This window comes from Rhinolophus ferrumequinum, chromosome 9, assembly GCF_004115265.2.
Source record: "Rhinolophus ferrumequinum isolate MPI-CBG mRhiFer1 chromosome 9, mRhiFer1_v1.p, whole genome shotgun sequence".
NCBI lineage: Eukaryota > Metazoa > Chordata > Mammalia > Chiroptera > Rhinolophidae > Rhinolophus > Rhinolophus ferrumequinum.
In genome coordinates this window covers 45,638,276-45,651,400 of record NC_046292.1, presented here as the reverse complement: position 1 = coordinate 45,651,400, position 13,125 = coordinate 45,638,276, and the positions used below count along the sequence as shown (strand labels likewise).

At 32.2% G+C, this 13,125-nt stretch overlaps 1 protein-coding gene across 7 annotated transcripts in view; it reads left to right on the top strand.

Annotated features, from left to right (window-relative positions):
- Positions 1-13,113, top strand: part of DOCK7 (dedicator of cytokinesis 7) — a 190,860-nt gene extending 177,747 nt beyond the window's left edge. For 2 of the 7 annotated variants that reach the window (XM_033114069.1, XM_033114071.1), the window contains 7 exons: positions 2,095-2,220; positions 3,826-3,915; positions 4,035-4,271; positions 4,618-4,761; positions 5,674-5,780; positions 7,724-7,891; positions 10,533-13,113. In XM_033114069.1, the coding sequence (XP_032969960.1) occupies positions 2,095-2,220; positions 3,826-3,915; positions 4,035-4,271; positions 4,618-4,761; positions 5,674-5,780; positions 7,724-7,891; positions 10,533-10,575 (915 nt within the window). In that variant the 3' untranslated portion in view covers positions 10,576-13,113. Of the gene's footprint in view, positions 1-2,085; positions 2,221-3,825; positions 3,916-4,034; positions 4,272-4,617; positions 4,762-5,673; positions 5,781-7,723; positions 7,892-10,532 lie in introns of all 7 variants that reach the window. The other 5 variants (XM_033114075.1, XM_033114072.1, XM_033114073.1 and 2 more) reach the window with 4 other exon arrangements.
- The last annotated feature ends 12 nt before the right edge of the window (positions 13,114-13,125 follow it).

Genomic DNA, 13,125 nt, shown 5'->3' with positions numbered 1-13,125 from the left:
GATGAATATATAATTTCCCTTACATACATTCTGTTTCATGACTTTGTTTTCTTCCTTTCTTTTCCCTTTATCTTTCTGTGCTTCAATGTTCTTTCCTTTCCTCCACATCCACTGTTCATTCTTCTTTGAATTGTAGAACGCTGTCTGTGTGTCACCTCTTTTGTGACCTGGCTCCAACAGGAATAATATTTTTCGATACCACTTTTTAATTATAGCACTTAACCCTTTGTATTTGAATACATTTTTTACTCTCAAGAAGCTAGATCCTATTTTCCTGATGAGTAGTGGCTAACATTATAACCACTCAGTTTTTTCACTAGAGGAAGCAAGTAAAAGAGTTTTAAATGGCTGCTCAGTAGTTCAGTTTTAATCTGCATTAATCAAATTCAAGTCCAGATCTAGGAAGGCAGTGAGCCCCCTGATCCCCTCACTGATCAGATCATATCAGCAGTATTATGTCTATTTCTGAGATACCACACTTTAAAAGTGGCATTAAGAAACTAAAAAAAATGCAAACAGGGTATTAATTACTGTCATATGAAGATGACTGAGAAATGGAAAGTTTAGCTAAAGGAAACAGATCCGAATAGCTGTCTTCAAATATTTAAAAGTCTACAATATTGAAGATTTGGAATAGTGTTTTAATTTGGAAACCTCTGAGAGGAGTACAGCCAGAATAATAATATTTTAATACTTCTGGGTTAAAAAAAGAGGAATGCATATATGTACATGAATGACATTTTTGAAAAATAATAATCACAAATTGTCAATTTTCTCAAATATCTTGTATTTTCCATGCAGTTTTCATTTCTTGATTATGTCAAAATTTGCTCTTGTTCCATTGCGTATTGATGGTTTTAATCAGAATTTTGGTTGAATATATTTAATCTATCTTGAAAGATTTCCTTTGGTATAGTGATCACTTAATTTTTACATCTGTTAAATTTTCAAATAAAATAGCTTGTGGAAAAAAATTTTTAATTAGAGACCTCAAATTTAACTCCAAAGACATTAAAGAAAAACAACACAACTTTACTTCTGAAAAAAATGTGGGGATATTTTTAGTCACTGTACTCTTTTATTATTATTATAAAATTGCTAAATTAAGGATCAGAGTTTCCCATTTTGCTTAATTATCTGTGACATTTGTGACTTATTTTATATACCCTTTAATCTTTTCAATAATAACCCAAAACTAAGAAGAAATACCTTTATATCTAAATTGAAAGAATTGCATTGAAAGAATTGCTTTCAACTATTTTATCCTTATTGAAGGAATTTGTTTTCACATGTACTGTGTAAGAGTGTCTTAGTGTACTTCATACTGGAAATGAATGTGTGGCTAGTGTATGCAGTGGGTGGTTTGGGGACTAGAAAACCAACTCGTCTCAATGGTTTTTTTTTTTAATCTTTCATTCTTACATTTTTTCCCTTTCTATTCCATTTTTAGTTACTCTTCTACATGTAAATATTTTTATTGGCACAGGGATACTGATTGCAAATTTTTGCTTTAGTGCTTCTGGATAGTCTTGACATTTACTAATTGTCTGCTCTATGCCAGGTGCTATATACACTTGCTTCCTAACTTTTATGATCTCATTTAATATATGTAAAGAGATTATATAAAGCCTAATGCTAACTAAAAATGTTAATGTTGTTTTTAAATTTAACTTTATTTAGTATGCTCTAATTTCAGGAAAATTAAGGCACAGTTCATGTTATACCAACCATCTTTTCTTGCAATAAGGAAAATGAGTGAATTTATTTCAAAGGAAAACAAATATCCTGGACTTAAAACATAGACCAATGTGAAGTAATCACTTGGTACAAACCTTGAAAAACATATACCGCATGTGATTTAGTCACTTGGTAAAAGCCCAATTACGTAATGTTATTTTGTTAGAAATAATGAAAAAAGAAAGATTATTACTTTGTTTTTACCTTCATTTGAGAAATAATGAAATATTTTAATTTTGAATTAAAACTTTTTGCAGTGTTTTGGAAATGTTATACTAAAATCATCTAAACATAATGTGAAAAACGAAAAGACTTTGTATTAAAGTTTCTTTACTTTCCTAAACCTAGGATGGTAAGCGGATGTTTGGCACCTATTTTCGTGTTGGTTTTTATGGAACCAAGTTCGGAGATTTGGATGAACAGGAATTTGTTTACAAGGAGCCTGCAATAACCAAACTTGCAGAGATATCGCACAGATTGGAGGTGAATGCTGTGGTGGTTCATAAAATGTCTTCAATTTGTAATGATGAATAGACTTTCAATCCAGGTTTAACCATTTAATAAGCCAGATCCTGCCAAATAAACTACTCATTTAGAGTATAAGGATTTTTGATAAGTACAGTAATACTTGTTCGACTCTTTCAAATCTTTTATGGCAACAGTCTAATAATATTAACTATTTTTTTTGAGGCTCTATTTTCACACATATTTTAGAAACCACTATACCCTTCAGAATTACTCCATATTTGTGAAGACATATATAGTATTACCACATTTTGTAGAAAAGGGCATAACGAATTGAGTAGCAACTAATGATGGAACTAGAACCCAAAAAATTTCTGACCCAGATCTTTATCTCTTTGGGTTAATTGAGTCCCAGTGAGATATCTTTAGAATTTAAAAGCCTGAAATCACAGCTTCAAAACACTTCTTAGTATCCCTTAACCTTTAGTTACTCTTCCACATATAAATATTTTTACTGACACAGGGATACTGATTAAATTTTTGCTTTAGTGCTTTTGGATAGTCTTAATTTTCACCATAAGTGATTAATTTTCATATTTATGAGGCTAACCAATCTTTCCTGCTAATGTTATCCTTTTCAACCTTTCTCTGTTCTTGTCACTCAAAATGTGGTTCAGGGACCAGAAATTGGCATTGTCTGGGAGATTGTTTTAAAGGCAGAATCTCAGGCCCTATCCTAGAACTTCTGAATCAAAATCTGCATTTTAACAAGATCCCCAGGTGATTTGTATTCACAGAAGAGTTTGAGAAGCACTGCTCTAGGCTTTTTTTTTCTTAATTCTCAGCTGATGTTATATTCTTACTAGTGACTTTCTTGGGCTCAACTTCCATAAATTGGCTTAAACGGTGACTTTTTGTTTTTCAAGAGGCTTGGTAAGTCTTGGAAAATATTGAGACAGGATTTCCCAAACTTATTTAAAAAATTATATTTGGGGGAAGAGTAGGGTTTCTTCTTTGAGGATTCAGATTTAATTTTTCCTTTTCAAACAGCTCCATTCATTGCCCATGCTACTACTCAGCGTCATATGAAACACTCACTACATTCTTGACTCAGGCTTGCCTTTTCGAAATCTAAACATGTACAATGCTTCAACCGGTCAATGCTTTTATTTGAAAATTCTGGAACATTACAATTATTCATAAAAATGAACGCTTGTCCATTGGCCCATGTCTGCAAGAAATCAGGCCACATCAAACTCAGTAAAAGATCCTATGCATCAAACATCCTGAGTTTATTTTGTTTCTGCTTTTGATTCCCTTTTTGTTTTTCTTGAGGACCTCTTGTGGAATCCTGTACTTTTATTGAAGAAAATAGTTTTATTTTATGTCATTTAAAGTGAGTAGATGGGGATAATATCAAATAAATATGGACTGAAACCACGCCAATTTGTAGGCTAAATACAATTTTTGTGAACCTAAATGATTATTACTTTGTAATTATTAACATGGTTGTACAAGAACTTACTAAATGGCCTAATTTTGCTCAGGAGTCTCCCTCAGGGGCCTTCTCTGTTCTCTAATGCTGTTACCTTCATGTAAAAGATTTATTTTTCTTTATTGTAGGGATTTTATGGAGAAAGATTTGGAGAGGATGTTGTTGAAGTAATCAAGGATTCTAATCCTGTAGACAAGTGTAAATTAGATCCTAACAAGGTATGGTTGATTAGACTGTAATGACACATAGACATATCTTTGAGGCTCTGTAATTTTGTTGGAGAAAGACTGAATGATGATTTAACAGTGAGGAAATGAAGGACTTTTTCCTTTCCCAGGCATATATTCAGATTACCTACGTGGAGCCATACTTTGACACATATGAGATGAAGGACAGAATCACATATTTTGACAAAAATTACAATCTTCGCCGTTTCATGTACTGTACACCCTTCACTTTAGATGGGCGTGCCCATGGAGAGCTTCATGAACAATTCAAACGGAAGACCATTCTGACTACTTCTCATGCTTTTCCTTATATTAAGACAAGGGTCAATGTCACTCACAAAGAGGAGGTAAGTTCACACATGGGGAAACAGATTTAGTGAAGCAAATACATTGGAGCCGTGTGAGAATAGTGTGAGTGTAGCATTATGTACCATCCCTCACATGGTAATATACTAGAACTTCATCCATTTTGAGTCATTAACTTTAGACTAATTTTCTAAGTTGCTAGCTCACGCTCAGCTTTTGGTTTCAAAGGTTGATTTTTATTTTTCATTTAGGCATCCAAAGTTTGGGATTTTATTGTTAGATAACAGTTTACAATTGATGTCCACTGTTTTCATAACTGATTATACATAAAGCTCATTAAATAGTTTTTTATCTGTACACTGACATAACAGATGTTATTTCACCCAGATCATCTTAACCCCAATTGAGGTTGCTATTGAAGACATGCAGAAAAAGACACAGGAGTTGGCATTTGCAACACATCAGGATCCCGCAGATCCCAAAATGCTTCAGATGGTACTCCAGGGATCTGTAGGCACAACGGTGAATCAGGTTAGTGCTTTTTGCTAGTGTTGTTTGTAGTATAAATGGAATGTGGAATGCTTTTTTTTACTATATTTTACAAAGATCACAAGTAAGTGCTAAATCAAGTGAAAAAGATATGTCTTAGAACTGGTTGCAAAAGACACTGAAAGGATAAATGAAGGTAAACTGAAAAAAATTTTTAGTATAATCTTATTTTTTGATCACACCTCATATATGTACACAAGGTATTACTGTTGATTTGTCACATGCAGATTAGAAGCCATCCCTATTATCTCCTTACTGATGATTAGGGAATATTCCAAGGTAAGGGAAAATCCAAATAGGCTTCAAGTAAGATTTCATGTAATGTCTTATCCTATTTTTTAGGTTAAAGGAACAAAGCCAAAAAAATGCCCTACCAAAACTGAAGTAAACACTTTAAGACCTTACCCCCTAAAAATATACATGACTTGGAGGTCTTACTTCCAAAGAATAAATTTTCAAAAGACATCATCTTTAATTTACATTGTTAGGAATACATTGGAATACTGAGGAAATGTTTCAGGAAATCAAGTCTAACAATCAGCGGATTGACAATTGATTGCCTGTAGCCTGACAACTTTTATATCTGGGGTAAATTAAAGAATGTAAAAAATACAAGCAAAATGCATTCATGAATACAGTAATCAATCCTTGAGCTCCTACTCTTTTTTGAAAAATGAACGAACAGTTAATTGCAGTAGGCAAGAATATAGATTTGACATTAGGAAAAACTAAAAACATATTGCCAGAATCTTCTCTGAAGAGTTTTTATATAGGCATAGACATGCATTAAGCTTAAATACAGCCATCTCAGTGCTAAGAAAAATCACTTGGGTAAATTCTACCTCTCTGATTTTAGCAAAGACAAAACACACCTCTTATTTTCTTATTTTCCAGGGGCCTTTGGAAGTTGCCCAGGTTTTCCTATCTGAAATACCCAGTGACCCAAAACTCTTCAGACATCATAATAAACTGCGACTCTGCTTCAAAGATTTTACTAAAAGGTATTCAAGGCTTCCTACATAAAGATCTTCAAATTGAGAATGTCCAATATCATAGTATAAGGGTCTTAAGGGACTATTGAAAGGAGAAAATATTGGAAAGTGGTTCACAATGAAAAACAGTCCATGTATTTTTCCATTTCCATTTACTTAGATCTTTTAAATGTTTTCTTAATATTTTCTTCAGAGCCCTTGTATTTTTGTTTTTGTTAATGGTATCTTAAAATTATATTTTGTTTACTGGTGTATAGAAATGCACTTGAATTTTATATATTGTAAAACAATATTATCAAACTCACTTTTGTAATTCTAATAATTAATATGTAGAACTTTTTTTACAGTGATGCTTAGGACCCCTGGTACTGTGTTGAATGGGGATAGTGATAAAAAGCATCACCTTCTTGTTCCTGATCCTAAAGGAAATGTTTTCTCCATTGAGTGTAATGTTTTCTTCAGGGTTTTTGTAGATATTTGTAATTATGTTAGAGAAGTTTCTACCTATTTGTAGTTATGCTAAGAGTTTTTTCATCAAGATAAATTTTAAAATTGTATCAAATGGGGTGTGTGTATATGTATAATATTTGGTAAAAATAGTTCCCTGTTAAAAATACAGGAAATTTTTGGGGGGGTTTTGCAACTGTTTTCATGGATGAGATTGAATTATAATTTTTTCCTATAGGCCCATTAGGTTTTGGTATCCCTACCTTGAAAAAAAGAGTTGGGAACTCTTCTCAGCAATAGTTTTTATCACCTATACTCTGGAATAATTTTTTTTTAATACCTTGGAATAATTGTGTTATGTTAGGATTATCAGTCCTTACAATGTTTGGTAGAATTTACATTTTGGTGTTTTCTTGGTGGCTAGATTTGTGATTTCACTAATTCTGTGTATTTAATGGTTTTAGGATTATTCATGTTTTTTCTTAAGTCTGTTTTGGTAAATAATATTAATCCAGAAAAGTATACTTTCAGATTTACTTGCATTGAATTGTGCATAATATCCTCTGTACCTTTATAAACTTCTGCTGTATTTGACTTTAGGTCCCATTTTAAATTTCTAGTGGGGGATATTTGGTTTTCTCTCATTTAATCTTGCCAGCGCTTTAGTCTATTTTTTCAGTTTTTTAAAAAAAAAAAAAAGCTTTTTCATTTATTGATACAGAGCTATCATTCTTTCAAATTTCTTCCCTCCTTCATATGAGTACTTCAAGTTTATTCTGTTCTTTTTAAGTTGCTTAGCGTTTCAGTTTGAGCATTCTTTTCTAACATAAGCATTTAAGGCTATATATACATTCTCCTCTGAGCATCATTTGAGCTACATTCTGCAAATAGTGATATATGTACATTGTTTTTTAACATCCTTTTATTTATCAGAATCCAGATATTTTTTCTTAAATATCTGAATAAATTGGATAAAGGATTATCAAGATCTATTCATTTAAGAAACATTTATTTGAACACAAGCAAACCACTGTACCAGTTGCCATCAGTGCCTCATAAATGAGTATGCTTGTATCTTTACGGTGATTTTAGTTTAGTGGTGATATTTGGGAAAAATAGCTAAAGATTTAACATTAAAAGATATATAATTTTCAATTAAGTGAAAACTGGAAGTGAATGTTAGATTTTAAAGGAACTTAGTTGATCATCTGTTCTCTTCCCTAATCCTAATACAAAAGAAGATATTTAACATTCAAACGGAGAAACTGAATGGCTTCATCATGGTATGTGTGTGTATATATATATATATATATATATATATATGTGTATATATATATATATACATACATATGTATATATATGTATATACACACACACACACACACACACACACACACACACACACACACACACACACACACACACACACACACACACACACACACACACTAAGCCCTCAAACTATTCCAGAAGAAATCTTTTGATAACACACTGTTTTCTTCTAGGTGTGAGGATGCCTTAAGAAAAAATAAGAGCTTAATTGGGCCAGATCAAAAAGAGTATCAAAGGGAACTGGAGAGAAACTATCATCGCCTTAAAGAGGCCCTACAGCCTCTGATAAACAGAAAGATCCCTCAGTTATACAAGGCAGTATTACCTGTCACCTGCCACAGGTATGCTTATTTCTCTATTATTTTGGATATCTTCAGAAAAATGAAATCTGCTTGAATTAGTGTAACTTTTATTACATGGTTTCAGATATTGTCTGAAACCTAACAAGTTCAACCAGTATAAGCCTTTTATCATCTATACATAAATCAGCCTACAAGATAAAAGTCAGTTCTTTCTATAATTCATGAATCATAAAGTTGTGTTAAGTATTCATACGAACCAGGACACGATACATAAGTCTGGCCTCCTAAAACTATTCCTTTTAAAATCCTGTCACAGATTCTGGTATTTTTGTGGGAGAATGCACTAGAATATATCAGGAGCCAGGCATTTATTTCCCTCAGCCTTGATAGTGAATAGTATATTCTTCTAGATTTGTACTAAAATAGGTAACTCCATTAAGTACAAAGAAAACTTCAGTATTCATCTCCACTTTCTAAGTGTGACAAATAAAATTAGAAATGGAAATAACTTGGAATTTCCTACAACTGATCCTAGTTCTACTTGAGCAGGTAATTTAATCTAATTTTCAGGTTTTTCCTTGGTAAAATTTCTTACCTTGAAGAGGTTGTGAAAGTTGAATAGCATGTAAAATTTCAAGGATGGTGCCGAACATTTTACTTTTTAGTACCTGAATTCTGGACAGAGCATGATTACCGCTAAAAGTCAACTGCTTTTTCTGTGTTTTGAAATCCAAATGTATGTACAACTATTGAATTATTGTGGCACCAATATTTTACCACCCTTTTCTATTGAATTAGTAACAGTAAAGCCATTAATTGTACTTAACCTGATTTATATTTAAGGCCTTTGAAGCTGCTTATATGAAAACACTGTAGAGGCATGGTACAATATACTACAAAAGAAATTTAAACTGGTATTTGATTATCTGGGGATTAGTCCTTGTTCTTCAGTGATCTAATATTTTTGTACTTCGACCTCTGAAAAAAATGATCCACACTTTCATCTAAAAAATATCTACTAAGTGCCTGCTATGTGTCATGTCCTCTACAGGGAGCGTGTAGATTATCTGAATCTATTCCACAATATACAGAAACAGACCAGAGGGCCTGTTTTTGATCCTTTCTCTGACGAAATATTTTGCTTCCATCCTGTACTGATGTGAGACACCCTAGATGGTTTCCTCTTAAAATTCCCAATGGAAGTAACACTTTTGGCTTCCCCTTCAATCTTTTTGGAATTTCTGCCTTCGTGCTGCCTGGAACCCCACCTCCACCAGTCTTATTCTCTGCAGTCAAAGGTGCTGGAGTGAGAGTGCTGGGTCCCTGACGTAATCAGGCAGTTTCCTATGCCAGTCTCACTCCCTTCATATCTCTCCAACTCCTTTCAGTAGAAAGACTGCCTTCTTCCTATTTGATGGTAACTTTCCCTTACACTATTAGCCTGAGTTTTGCCTTCCTCTATGATCTGATTATGTTCAGTCCTCCAAGCTTACGTTCTTAATATTTGCAGGCCATTTTCCAGAATTTAGAAAAACTCTTAACAGTGTCTAGCTTTTAATAGTGCTACTTTCCCTGGAACCAAAAAAACAAACTTTGAGATTCAAAGCTGAACATGACTTCTTTGTACCTGCCCTCTCCTTTCTTAGAGATTGTAAACCTCAGAATTTAACCTTAATAGCACGAAGGATAAGTGAAAAAAATTAACTTAAGGATAAAGGAAAAGACATTAAGAGGTATTAAAGAATATTATTCTCTTCACTCTTAACATCTTCTGAACTTAGAAAAATAAAAATTCCTTAAAATTTGAATTTTTTATTTTGCTGATTTATAAAATCTGGAATATTATTTTGCAGTAGGCTTATAAGGTATTAAGACAGTGGTTCTGAAAATGTGATCTGGAACCCATGGGGTGGGGGTGTCCCTGAGACCTTCAGGGGTGCCTGAGTCAAAGCTAATTTTATATTAATACCAAATATTATTTGCCTTTTTCACTGTCACTCTCTTACAAGAGTACAATGGTTTTCCAGAGACTACATGCAATGTGATATTGTTAAGACTAAATGCAGAAGCAGATATGAGAATCTAGGTCTTCTATTAAGCCAGACATTAAATATGTAAGAGTGCCACTCATCTAAAATTTCTTTCAAGTTTTTAATAAAAAAATTCTATTTATAGTAATATGTAATGGGTTATTTTGTAAAATAATTTAAAATTTTGTTTTAATTTTTAATATGGTAAATATCAGTATATAACCCACATAAACTAAAGCTTCCTGGGGCCCTCAATTTTTAAGTATAAAAAAGACCTAAAACCCAAGTTTGAGAACGACTGATTTAAGACTTAGAATATTTTAAAGAAACACCTACCTTTTGCCTTTTATTGTAATAACCACAAAAAAATTTTTTCCTTGTTTTATAATATCTAATGTACCTATTAAACCAATGAATAAATGATCAATGGACTTGGCAAAGTGGTTAGTGTAACACACTTTTAATCTATAGAGAAGCCAGAAATACAAGGCAGAGTAGCTTAAAAGTTAATAAGTCTGGTGGCAAAAAGCTTTTAAGTTATTTTTTGATAGCAAACTTTTGAGATAACTCTGGCAGAAAAAATGTAAAACATATTTTAAAGGAATTCTGTAAAAATTGTTTACTTATAATTATATCCTTTTTCTTCCCAGAGATTCCTTCAGTCGAATGAGCCTGCGCAAAATGGATCTCTAACATAAATACTTGTTTTATTCTTTTGAAAAGAGCTATGTATTCAACATTGAGTGTGAAAAGTTAAGATCTATTGAAAAATGACTTGGGACTTAATTCTGGAAATTATAGCATTAATTTACTCATTGAAGAATGCAGTGGCCAAAACTGTAGATTGTTTGGTTTGAGACTCATGGCTATGGCTTCTAATAATGTTCTAGTAATATGCTGTTATCTTTTTTGAAGACATTTTAATGACTCAAAAGGTACACTATACATTTACCATTATTTATACCATAGCTAATGTTAAATTTATTTACTTTGTTTGTACTTTTTAATTTATATTACCATTTATAGATTCATTTTGGAACTATTTTAAATGTAGTAATGCTTATTTTAAAGGTACCATTAAATATGTGAACGTTTACACAAATTTTACTGAGTGGGACTTTAAAAAAATTTCTTTATTGACAAAGGCAGAGAGTAAGTTAAAGCTGATCAAGAACTAGTTCCAAAACTAGCAAAATGGGAAGTAAAAAAATTGACAGTCACTGTATGACTCCAAAGTCTCAAATTAAATAACCAAATAAATTAATGGGTGTAGATATTGATAGCTGGTTCATGAAACCTTTAAACTGGTTTCTAAGCTATTAAGTAGGTGCAAAAGTAATTGCAGTTTTTGCAATTTAACCTTTTAAACCACAATTACTTTTGCACCAACGTAATATTTTCCATTTAGACCCCCAAAAGGGACTTAGGCTAAATTGCAAAAATAACTTTACCTAATAAAATTTTTGTCTATAAATTACATACAGGGATAGCTAATACCAGTGACAGTAGCTTGATCTTTGACTCTCAACCTTATTACTCTAATGATATTGGTAAGAACTTACTGACTTAGCAACTAAAATGAATGATTCCTGTATTTCAAATTAAACAAGCCAGTCATGCTTTTAGTGTTGTAAACTGTTACTAGAAATCTACTTTAAAGCTATCTTACATCACCATGAAAAATAACATTAACAGCTGCTCTTTGATTTTAATCTACCCGTTGAATGAGTTGTATTTTTTAAACTTGTATAGATTTTACAAAGTACATGTAATAAGTAAAATTAGCTGTTTTAATTAAAATTAAGAATTTAAAATTATAACTTTATAAGAAACTAATGCAAACATTTTTGACAATTATTTGGCAAGTTTTTCCAAGAAAGTGCATTAATGATTTCTGGATTGTTTTGAACAATGTTTTTTCTTTGTTTGGTATTGTATCTTATAGAAAGTCACCAGTTATCATCTGTCCCTTTTACTGATCAGTTACATGAATCATGTAGAACTGATCAAATTTAACAGTGCCTTCATTCTGTAGTTGATGTTGAAAACAAGATCTCAAAAACATCTGATTCTCCTGAGTGCAAAGGTGATATCAGGCTGTTATCTACGCCCTCCGGCCAACCTTTATAACAGGCAATATCATCTCAAATTCCTCTTATCTACATCAATTCAAAGACTGAATCACAAAAAGGTTTTTCAAATGTGTCTATAATGTTGGACCACAGGGGTTAACTCAGGAGTATAACCTCAAAAATACATATGGGGACAGAGGATCCAGACGAACAATAAGGAAAGGAGGAGTTAAGAATGGAAACTCATTAAAACAAAAGGTAACATACTCTCTTCTTTAGGGTAGGGGTGGGGGTAGACATAAGGGAGAGAATATTAAATAATCCTGAGATCATTTCTCATTAGGTTACATTTATGTTAAGTTTGAATTGTTTCACACAAATCTCAGTGACAATATCGACTTTAAACATTGATATAATTATGACTTAATTATCATGTATTTACTAATTATTTTCTGACTTGTCTCAGAAGAGGCTTCTTCCTAAACATTGGTGTACTGAACACTTGCTAACTTCCCATGTACTCCAATTTTCTTTAAACTTTCTCATATCAGGAATCTATACTAGATTGATTGTCCCTTGAGTATTAGAGGCCCAGGTTCTATCCTAGAACTATCCCATCAGAATTTTACGGGTAATGTTCAGGGCTGTTTCTTTTTAAAAGTTCCATTAGTGATTCTGAATGTAGGTAAGAACCGTGACTTTTTGTATCACACCATCTTATGGAAGAATGTAAGACATTATTTAACTATGTAACTAATTTATTAGTTGACAGGCACTCTTGTTGAAATGGGTGTAACATTATTATTCCAGTAACATTTATATATTCTTTAGTTTTTTTAGTATTAGTACCAAGAATGTCCTTTAGCCAGTCATAAAGTAACTGATCATTTATCAATTTAATGTAGTATATTTAAGTAAAAATTCAACAAAGTTTTTATGTGTTCCCAAAGCATCATCCTAAGTTCTCCAGTTCTGAATTCCATTAAGGTTGTATGTCTAATTGAAAGAACAACTAGAATGTAACAGTTCTTACTGGAAACTTCTTTTAAGTATGACAACTTAGATGGACAAAGCACAATTTGAACTCTCCTGTTTGAAAATTTCTTTACTCCAATTGTGAGAAAGTATTGAGTATTATCAAAGGTAATTATGTGTTTATTCTATGAATGTG